General features: G+C 45.5%; 2 protein-coding genes and 1 pseudogene across 2 annotated transcripts; all 3 read left to right on the forward strand.

Moving 5' to 3' along the window:
* The first annotated feature begins 83 nt into the window (after positions 1–83).
* On the forward strand, positions 84–5,984 carry LOC120704595. The gene is made up of 2 exons (XM_039989050.1): positions 84–958; positions 5,837–5,984. Exon 1 carries the CDS (start codon positions 199–201, stop codon positions 943–945), a length of 747 nt encoding a protein of 248 aa, XP_039844984.1. The 5' UTR covers positions 84–198; the 3' UTR covers positions 946–958; positions 5,837–5,984.
* Positions 975–5,779, forward strand: LOC120704596 (annotated as a pseudogene).
* A 1,572-nt stretch (positions 5,985–7,556) lies between the features above and the next one.
* LOC120704597 lies at positions 7,557–8,587 on the forward strand. Its single transcript, XM_039989051.1, has one exon. It carries the CDS (start codon positions 7,626–7,628, stop codon positions 8,181–8,183), a length of 558 nt encoding a protein of 185 aa, XP_039844985.1. The 5' UTR covers positions 7,557–7,625; the 3' UTR covers positions 8,184–8,587.
* The last annotated feature ends 2,479 nt before the right edge of the window (positions 8,588–11,066 follow it).

The raw sequence follows: 11,066 nt of genomic DNA on the forward strand, positions 1-11,066 counted from the left end.
TAGTACTCCATGCGGAAGTTTGTTTTTTATGAAATCTTGATGTGACCAGAAACCAAACGCCCGCGATCCTGCAGCCGCCCCAATCCATCCTCATCCATGGCCGGCGATCCATGCCCGGATGCGCTGCACCACCATCCATCCATCCGTATAGTACTATATATTTAGTGATTCATTCAATCGATTCATCTCGTCGCACCGATGAGAAATAATAAGACGCCGGCGGTGGCGTTGGTGTGCCTGCAGGCGCAGCACGTCGCCGGCCTTCCCGCCGCCGCGGAGGGTCGCCAGGTCCTGTTGCGCCTGCTCCAACAGCAGCAGGTTGCAGCAGCAACGTGCAGGGAGGGCGTGGCCGCCTTCCACGACCGGGTGCTCCTCCTGGACTGCGCGCCCGTCGGCAGCATGGACATGGGGGACTTGGCGGTGGCCGTCGCGGTCACGGTGGGCGACACTGCTAGAGCTGCGGTGGTCGACGTCAACCTCGCAGAGCAGCTGCGCCGCCCCTCCCCCCGTGTCCTCAGATTCGTGCTCGGCGGCAGTGCAGCCGGTGCCGTGCTCTGTCTGACTCTGCACCACAGGCGGCTCATGGCGCGCCGCCGCGGATGCACGGCGGCGCTGCTGAGCTGCCTGCGGATGTCCCCGCCCCCCGCACCGGAAGAGGCACGCGGCAATGGCATGGACGACGACGACGATGAGTCCTCCTCCGGATTCATCACCATCGACAAGGGTACCATCTCCAGGCGGCGCCCGCCGTCCGACACCCTGGTGACCAGCGACGACGACGAGGGCCCAAGCCCAACTAGTGTGAGTGTGAAGGAGGAGGAGGACAGCAACAAGGTGGTGGAGGACGAGTTCCTGGCCATGCTCATGCTGGAGGTGGAGGGCGACGCCTTGGAGTTGGACCTGGACGCGCTCATCGAGGACGCTGGACGCCTTCCCTTCCCTTGAATCAAATCATCTATCTCTACTCCTTTAAAGAGACAGTGGTTCGTGCGTCGCGGTCAAAATCTCGGCCCCCGCCGACAAAAGAAAGTCGCCCGTACTTCCTCCCACGTCCCCACGTCGCCCAACCCCAAACAGACTCGCTCTCTGGCCTCGGCTCGGCACCTAGCGCCTCGCTCTCCGCCCCATCCATGTCGTCCGGTGAGCTGCCGCTGCCTTCTCGCGTCTCCGCCCGGCTGCCGGTCTCCGCCCTGCGCCTCCGCTCGCGCTCCACCCGCGCTTCCGCTCTCCGCTCTCCGTCCGGAAGCCGGGCGCTGCTGCTCGCCTCTGCTTCCGCTCCATTCACGCCAGGCTGCCGAACGCCGTCCCGCGCCTCCGCTCCCACCCCGCCGCCGGGCGCCGTCCAGCGCGTCCGCTCCGGTCCCATCCGCAGCCCGGACGCCAGGAGCCGTCCCACGCCTTCCCTCGCCCGTCCTCGCCCTCCGTCGCTCGCTGGACGCCGCCGCCGATGGACCATGCCGCCGCCGCCGCCCTCCGCACTCGTGTCGTCGCGCTCCTCCTCTCTTCCCTATAACTGCGGGATCTCCGGGCTGGTTCCCTTCCCCGCCGGGGTTCCAATCGCCGCCACCGAATGCCCCCCACGCGCGTGGCATAGCCTTGCTGCGACCGCCCGCAAGAACCTCTGGTGGTTGGGGGTGGCCCGACGCTTCGATTTTGCTTCGATTTTTGCGGGGGAGACGGTTTCGATTGAGAGGACCCTCGCTTCCCCCTTTCCTCCGACGATTGGCTTCGTTTGGTGACTCGGGGGGATGGGGCTGCAGCAGTCCTAGGAGGTGCTGTTGTACCAGCAGGTCAACTACGGCAACGTCGACGGGATTGGCTCTCAAGGTATGTCACTCAGTCTCTCAGTCTGGGTGATAAATTTGTGCCCCTGTGAACGAATCGGTTGAGTTACTGATGTGAAATTTGTGCCCCTATGAACGAATCGGTTTTACTGATGTGCTGCTGTTGGCGGGGCAAATGTTGGCTTGATTGCAGTGGATTGACAAGGAAGGCAAGACACCCCTGATGGTCGCCTGCATGAGGCCTGACCTACTCAACGTGGCCAGGTGCTCATCGAGTTCAGAGCCAATGTGAATGCCTACCGCCCTGGTATGGACGCAGTTCTTGTCATGCCTTCTGCTGCTTGTTACTCGGCCATGTGGCATAGAAATTGGGTCTGCACAAGTTTAGTGATTTGTTACTTTTTGTTTCGGTGGTATGAAATCAGCTGAAGCCAGGTTATTATGCTCACTCAAGCTGAAGTAATTTATTTAAATACTACCAAGCATTTTGGGAGAAGGGGGTGGGGGTGGTTAAACTGCTCACTTGAGTAGCCAATTAGGGTAGATTTCGGGCAAGCAAGGTAAGGTTGACCTCTGCAGCCCCTTTAGATAGTTTTGAGTACTATATGCTCAGCAAAATCAAATCAAGAAACATTGGTTAATTGAAGAGATTTGCTCTGCTTGTCGCATTCGTAATCACCACATTTTATCCATTGGGTAGGGTCACATTGTGGGACTGCATCGCACCATGCTGCCAAGAAAGGCTCAACGAGACTGTCCATTTACTCCTCTCACATGGAGGTATATGAGGAACAATATATGGAATGCTTTATTCCTCTCTTGTGAATTGGATTGGGTCTCTGTTAATTGAATATATTGCTATATTCCTGCAGCTAATCCTTTCATACCAAATGATGATTGCAATACCTGCCCCTTTCTTTTAGTTTCTCGGTAGAAATCCTATATGATGCCCTTGATTTAATATTCCACATGAGCACAAACGTTTCGTTAATGGCAAAAAAGATGTATATTGAATTTTTTAAGGGAATACATCCCTTGATGTAATATTCCACATGGAGCCCATTTGGTCTTGGTAGTGGGTATAATAATGCGCAGGTTATCAGAAATGGGTGTCCAAGATGAAATAACATATTATAAGTACAGCTTGGATTCGTGTCATTTGTTCCAACGTATATCTGTTAGCAGATTGCAAAATCTTGTGAACTGTTGGACTTGGAAGAACCACTTTTACAGTAGGTTTACATGTTTCTCTTTGTGTCCCAAGACAGCATGCTATGATTTACACAGCCCTTCTAATTTCCCAAGAACTCCTTTGCTGCAGTAGGGTTACATTGATTTTCTTACACTGCAGATAGCTTATGGGGGAAGTATGCTATAGACATTCGGTTTCTGCAAGAGATAAGGATATAGACTTACATGATGTGCTCATCTCTTGACACCCAATGCTGAAAGAAAGGCAAGTAATACAAATCTCTTTTACAAAAGTTATGAACAATTCGCAGTTAGCCCTATAGATATTGCTGAAGACATAATCTTATTATGATATTCTTTTACTGAGAAATATGCAATGTGGTGCCCTTAATTTCATTTTTCTGGAGAAATGATTTCCTCTTCATGTTATCTACTAGCTTATATGGGTCCTTAACTTGCAATCAAATATTGTGCTGATAACCTTTGTGTTGTGACAGTATCATGGTTCTTAGTTGTTACTCTAACCTTATCATGATGCCATCTTTTCAGAGAACAGATAAGTATTTAGGCAGTATTGAAACCTGAAACAAAGTGGATAAATAACTTAATGAAGCCCTGAATGAGTTTGGAATGCCATGGCACATACGTTTGCACACTAAGAATAACCATTTTCTCTTAATATTTCCATGCGTTGCATTGGTACACAAAGCGCTAAAAATCCTACCAAGTATAACCTTGGGCATGTAGGACAGTGATTAATGGGGCTCATGGATTCTAGGTGGTCCTATCCTTTGGGAAGGAATGGACACCGAAATGCCATCATATCTCACTTAAAAAATGCTCGGCCAACTCTATGGCTGTTAATACAGCAATAAATACTCCTGCTGATCTCTGGTGATGGAATTGAGATTAGAGTATAATGTCTAATGAAATTAGAGTATAATTCCTAATCTTGGGACTGAAGCATTGAGATGCAAGAATTATCGATATGATACTTCCTAATTGTAGTCCTGATGAAACACTCCCACTGGCTAAAATTAGTAGCTGGATACTCAATCACTTAGCACATAAATGATTGGTGGGTGGTCATAGAAAGTAAATACGTGAAAGAAAGGAAAATTGTTCTTTTTGTGGTTAGATTTGTAGACACGTGAACGATGATTCAATGCGAATCACGCACATATCAAAATTTTCTTTGATCCTGCAGATGAACTCATCAACTGCACTAGGATTTCTCTCTTTTCTGCTACTGGGCTGGACTTCCTTACAATGAAATTACCGATCGATCAGATATTCTGATTAAATTAACTGCTTGTTTGATTAAAAATTAGCCTGGCCAAAGTAGTGATCTCTTATAGAAATATGTGGTCATTTTTATTCCTTCCGGATGTAGCTCAGCAAGTCTCAGTCTGTACCATCTTAAAGGTGAACGCCATTCCAGAAAGAAATATTCTCTGCTCAAGTTGTATTCAAACAAATCACTAGCCTGAACATTGTATGTAATATCAATCTGGAACCCTATCTCATGCAAATGTATTCTTTTCTGGCTATCTGATGAGCCATGTACAAGTTTCAGTTTGTACAATGTATATTCTCTGCGCGCTCAGTGAAAAAGCGACAAATTGTGGTGTATATGCAATGGCTAAGCTACTAAAAAGTATTGGGGTATGACAACATCCAGTCGGGATTTAGGCAGATTGCTAAAAATAATAATTAATGTATTTTGCTAAAAAATAACTCACCTTTCATAACTATTGTTCAGCGGTCATCAGAACGCCAACCAATTTGGCGGTATCGTGAGGCATGCCCCACCTTACCTCCATTTTCTGCTTGGTGAAAACAGTCATGGCTGAGCACTTACTTTGAATTATTTGATGCCCCAAATCTGCACTAAATGGTAGCTAAACAAGTCACCCACTATAGCTCTCTCTCTCTCTCTCCGCTCTAAATGGTTGTTTCTTTATGAAGCACTGCCGCTGCAGGGCAGAGCAAGCTTTTCACCTATACTAAATATTTCTGCACACATTTTTGATCTGCTACTGAATATTCTAAATCTATCATACTGTTCTGGTACCATTATCTAACATATTGAAGAAGTTCGATGGTGAGACTGACATAGGTTGTTCGGCCATCCACACCCTGACCTTGACTGAATCTCTATGTGGCTTCCAATTTGTTCTGACTCACTTCGATAACAGGCAGCTGCTGATCAAATCAAATCCTGGTGAAGTTGTGAGGCCTGGTAGGTGTTTCTTAACACAAGACTGCAAAATCGTGTCATTCTGCCTTGTATGTACGTTTGACCGATGCTCAATTTTGATGCAAAATTGTGCAGATTCTTTCAAGGCGATTAATGACGAGGGCATGCCCATGTACCAGAGGCCCTTCATGAAGGGCAAGCCGTACATCCACTCCTCGGTTGAGTTCCCGGACTCCTTGAACCCGGAGCAGTGCAAGGCCCTGGAGCTGTAGGCCGTGCTCCTGCCGAAGCCTAAAACACAATACACCGACATGGAGCTGGACGAGTGGAGAAAATGCCGTATGACGTATTGAGGAATAGATGCGGAGTCGGCAGCAATAGCACCAGGAGGCCTACGACGAGGAGGCAGACATGCCTGGCGGCGCCTAGAGGGTGCAGTGCGCCCAGCAGTAGGTGGCTGGCGCCGCAGCAAGAATTGTTTGATGGTGGCGGCAAATTTGTTTTTAAGCATTGTGCGACTATTGTTGGCTCCAAGTATTATCTCCGTACGATATACTAACGTGCACCACTTTTAAAAATTATAAACTATAATATTGTTTATGTATCTATGTTTCCTACAAATATTTTACGCCGCCGTGGAAATGCACGGGCATTCTACTAGTACCACTAATCCTGGTGTATTCCCTGCATCAGGAGGGTGCCCATATCGGCAAGAATTGCTGGGCCGTCGGATCGACGGCCAGTATCAGATGGAGATATAAATTTTGTAAAAAACCTATCGAACTTTGATGAAATTAACTTGCAGTCTATGGGTGGCAATTTTACGAAAGAGCCCTTGGACTTTGTCTATGTCAATTTTGCAAAAAAACCCCAAACTTTAACGAAATCCCCCCTTTAACGAAATAACAGAACTTTGTGAATATCAATTTTACAAAAAAAAAACTCCCTAAACTTTAACGAAATCGGCACACACTCTATTGATGGCAATTTTATGAAAAAACCCTCGGAGTCGGGCGAAACCAATATGGACTCCACGAAAATCAAATACACAGAAAACACCTAGACTTTTGCCAAATCAACCCCTTAATGTGGATCGGCGATGGGTTGAATCCCCTCGCATTTTGCAAAAGACCCCCTGAACTTTAACGAAATAATCGAACTTTGTGAATATCAATTTTACAAAAGACCCCCTAAACTTTAGCGAAATCGTCACACACTCTATTGACGGCAATTTTATGGAAAAACCCCTAGAATCTGGCAAAATCAATATGCACTCCACAAACATCAAATTCATAGAAAACCCCCAAGACTTTTGCGAAATCAACCCCCTCAATGTGTATCGGTGACGGGTTGAATCGCCTTGCACATTTACACACTGCATATACCACAGCATTGACACCTATTATCACTGTCACATACAAGCTTTCTCGATACGGACGCACGGATGATCCAGACATATTTCAATGATTCACACCTCATACACATACATTTAACGACCCAAATTAAATTTGACCGAGCCATCAACAAAATTTTATAAGCATGGATATATACATTCGTGACGGCCCTCTCGGAGCGCCAACGGCACAGCATTTTTCTAGTAGTATAATTAGGTAGAGTAGTATAGCTGTAGAATCCAATGCTTTGACTGCAGAAGATACTAGAATGGATGGCCGAGTAGACACGATCTGCACCACGTGTCAGGCACATCTCCCCCCGCATAGCATGATCATAGTTCGGTTGGATACTGGGAGCTAATTTTGAGAGCTAATATTTAGCTTTGAGCTTATAAATTAAGAATTAGTGCTAATTTGTTTGGATTTATGGACTAATGCTCACTCTCTCTTTTATTCTTATATCTAGGTATGTGTGCATACTCATATTTTTTTTGAGGATTGTACAAAATTAGCTTCATTAGACCAGTCTTAGTGGGAGTTTTATGGGCACAGTTATCTAGATTGAGAACTAAATAACTGTGCTAGATGGATTGCATGGTGATGAAACTCTTCTCACATCTCATAAAACTTCATTATTCTCTTTCATTGCCATGTCAGCAAAATGGATGGTATTTAATACTATAAAACCCTCTATGAAACTTCCATTGAGATTGGTCTTATCATTTTTTGGAGGGGCTAAAGATTTTGGGAGGTATAATACACTTTAGTCCAAAATTATCTCACCTATTTGAATGCACGAGGGATAATTTGGAGCTAAAAGGTGATGATAACCATTATCCAAACAGGCCCCTATAATTATCAGAAAAAACAAAAAGGCAAGAACTGGACTGATGGGCCGGACTGGATTGTGCTCTTCTTTCTTCATTCATGTGCTTTGATTTGCGGCCCATAAATAAACATGGAGTAGATTTGCAGGCTCCCTCTTTCCAGTTCCTTGTCCGACCAATATAATACTGTACAACAACGCACCTTATCCATCTGCTCTGCTGCAGGTTGATGATGATGGCCTCCTCGCCTGCTGCTGCTTCCTGCTCACCGCCCACGCACCAGCTGCCCTCTTCCTCCCGCTGCTGCTGCCGCCCCCCTTCATCATCTCTTCTTAGTCTCGTCGTCCTTAATAATGGCGGCCGTGCTTACGCAGACAAGAAGAAGCGGCGACGAGGGCATTCGCCACCATCTGCTCTACCCGATCCCCAAGCTGCTGCGGCGCTACTTGCCGTCGCCGCCGGGACAGTGGGAGTCGCCGCCACCCTCCTGCTTCGCTCCTCCTCGTCCCCCAAGCAGCAGGAGCAGCAGCAAGATGTCAACGAGGCCGAAGAGTGCTGCCCGGAGTGCGGCGGCACGGGCCTGTGCGGTCTCTGCAAAGGGGAGGGCTTCGTCTTCAAGCAGCTCTCCGAGGAGACGGCCAGCAAGGCACGCAAGGCTGCCAAGAACATGGCCACCAGATACACCGCTGGGCTGCCCACCAAGTGGACCTACTGCACCAAGTGCTCCTCCACCCGCTCCTGCACAACCTGCCGAGGCTCCGGCACAATAACCAAAACACCTGCCTAGCTGCTAGCAACCATTCATCTATCCATGATCATTATTGCAATGGCATTTTGGACTTGATATTTTATCTCAATGCAAATAGAGTAATTATTTATGTTTACACGATCCCTCCCTGATGTTGGGAGATTGTATTTCCTGCTAGTTTCAAGGGTTACTTGGGGCTTTGCGTATATATACTAGGTGAATTCCCCGCGCGTTGCTGCGGGATGTTTTGTGTTATTTGTAATTACTATTATTGGATGAAGTTGGGGAAGAGTTTAGATTTAGTTCATGTTTACACAAAGTTAAATTATTGTATAAATTTGATTCAGTTTTATTGAATAGATGGGTGCGGATGATACATTTGGAGATATTTATGTAAAGGGAATTGAAATTGTTTAGGGAATAACATAGAATTTTGGAGAAAAGTAACTAATTTGTACTTGCACTCGTGGAGTCCTCTTCGGTCAAAACAGCTTGCAGGTATGGTTGCCCCTTTTTTGTGTATTGAGCAATGATCATCTGGTTGTTAGTTGGAAGGTGCTTGGTTATGTCTTTGGTTTGAGAATGGCCGGTGAGAGTAACACATATTTTTGGGCTTGTATCATCCTTGAGTTTACTGATTGCTTCAACATATTTGTTATGCATCTTGTTTGGAGAACTGAATAAAGAGTGAAAGAAAGGTGAATATAAGGGTATACAAAATACTAAATCAATGGACAAATTGATTACATAAGAAAGATAGAGAAATTGTAATTTGCGTTAAGAGAAAACCTTTTGAAGTGTTGTTGGTGCGCCATTGGTTTTGAGTATGAGAAGATGAAGAATTCACGAACATATGATGTAATGTAAAAAGTATGGGGAGTAAGCAGTTGGACTTGTGAATTATATAGTAGAAGAATGGAAGGGGCGAATTAATCTGTAGTAAATTAGTAGTAGAAGAATGGAAGGAGTGATGAGAGAATAAATTTTAATTAATAGTGGTAAATTAGTAAGATCATTATAGTTGTAATGCCATTAAAAAATATAATAGTATTTGAAATATTGTTTTATTGTATGATAAATCACTTTTATGAGGAAATAATAAATAGGATTTTGTGTGTCCAACATTTGTATTAAAGAGCGTACAATGTCTTTGTTAGCATGAAAAGGAGTACGTGAAGATGAAGTTACATTTATTCTATTTGAAACTTCATGATCTGTATCAAAGATATAAAGCTGCGCATATTCTGGTCGGCGACCTTCAGATGGTATTAAAGAGCCTACTCTATGGCAAATTTGGCCACCGATCTTGAAGACATATGGACCATGACCATCATTTATGGAATCAATGACCTTTGCTCCCATTGAAGTCATCGCAAACATGGAATTGTATTGTCCAATGTGTTCAAAGAAGTGTCTTGAAAGAGGCATGGTATGTGAAGTCAACAAATTGAGAAACGGCTGAGGGGGGGGGGGGGGGGGTGGCTGGTAAGGTGGCAGCAAGATTCTGCCCCCTTTACAACATAAATTATATGTTGGATTTGATGTGTTTCTTTCTCGCTGAACACGCTCTTCATACAAAAAAAGCACCACAATGTCTACACGAAAATGTAGGTGCTCTCAGGTTTAGTGGATTAAAGATTGTTCCTAGAAAACATGAAACAGAGGAGATTGAGTGAAAGAAAGGAACAAATGACTTAATGGTGATACAATGATAAAATGGATTTTACTGCGATGGTTAAATGTTCGATAGGAAGAGGAAGCAGTGGGACCAAGTGGGGTGTTGGATGCACCAGAGTTTGCCCATTGGTGAGCAATGTTTTGTTGGTTGGATGATGTAGCTGCAAGTGAAGGAAATATATGAGGGGTGTGAAATTCCAAATTCATCAGGGAGGATGATAGCGTGAAATCTTTACCGGGTTGGGAATCGGCATCAACTGGTTGTGTGGTTATTGATGGTTGAGTAGATTGTATAGGCACAGAGTCTGGAGGAAGTGATTATGCATATATGAAAATAAATATCGAGGAATAGATGATTTGTAGGTACAAATTGGTGCAAAGCAACATGTGCTACTCCTGCCATCCATTTATGCTCTTCGTCTACGTCGGTTCTCACGAGCAGCGGCACGATCAAGTTGAGGAGTGAGAACATAGGATGCACGACATCGTGGTCGTCCACGACCAAGTGGAGAACGTGAAGAACTCCCACCAAGATCCATTGTACTTATTGTTACAATTATAATTTTGCGACACAAAACTCATTTAAGAATGGAAGTAACAAAATAAAGCAATTGCCAAAACTACCAGAATGAGGACAATTGGAGATTTAGGAATAAAAAAGAAAGATGGGTCATAATTGTTACCTGAATTTGTCAAGAAGGCCAATGTTGTCGCTACATCTAGAAGTGAAATCAATTCATGTGAACCTATAGAGAGAAAATCCAGATTAGTTTATGCAAGAGTTCATAAGAGGAAATAAATCGAACAGGTTAGGTGCATCAAACCATAGGCAATTTTACTCACTTTTTTGCTTTGATCAGGAAGCTGTCCCCTCCCTCTATATGGACTCCATGAATTTGATGCAACAGCAACAGGGAGATCTATGACAAAGCAACAATGAAGTGCCAACCAATTGAGGAAAGGAAAAAAACAACCTTTGAGCCTTCGGGATATATACTTGGGGATGCAGGCAGCCGTAAATACTCTTCTGGAATAATAGAGTAGCTAATGGGGGTGTAGCTTTTGTGAATGCTGGCATTAATTGACAGAGGCAGTCGAGGAGGCGTCTAATGAGGTGCCAAGGTGCGGCGATTGAGTGGGCTCGCCAAGCAGCGGGTCTGCGGGAGGCACCGTGCCGACAGGGGTGGTGGGATGGGTGCGGCGATTCAACGCTCTGGCTAGGCGGCGGGTCTGCGTGAGGCGAGC

Source organism: Panicum virgatum, chromosome 4K (genome assembly GCF_016808335.1).
Source record: "Panicum virgatum strain AP13 chromosome 4K, P.virgatum_v5, whole genome shotgun sequence".
Lineage (NCBI taxonomy): Eukaryota > Viridiplantae > Streptophyta > Magnoliopsida > Poales > Poaceae > Panicum > Panicum virgatum.

Excerpts from the sequence above, each read along its gene's own strand:
- LOC120704595 (XM_039989050.1), top strand. The coding sequence starts at position 199 with ATGAGAAATAATAAGACGCCGGCGGTGGCGTTGGTGTGCCTGCAGGCG.
- LOC120704597 (XM_039989051.1), top strand. The coding sequence starts at position 7,626 with ATGATGATGGCCTCCTCGCCTGCTGCTGCTTCCTGCTCACCGCCCACG.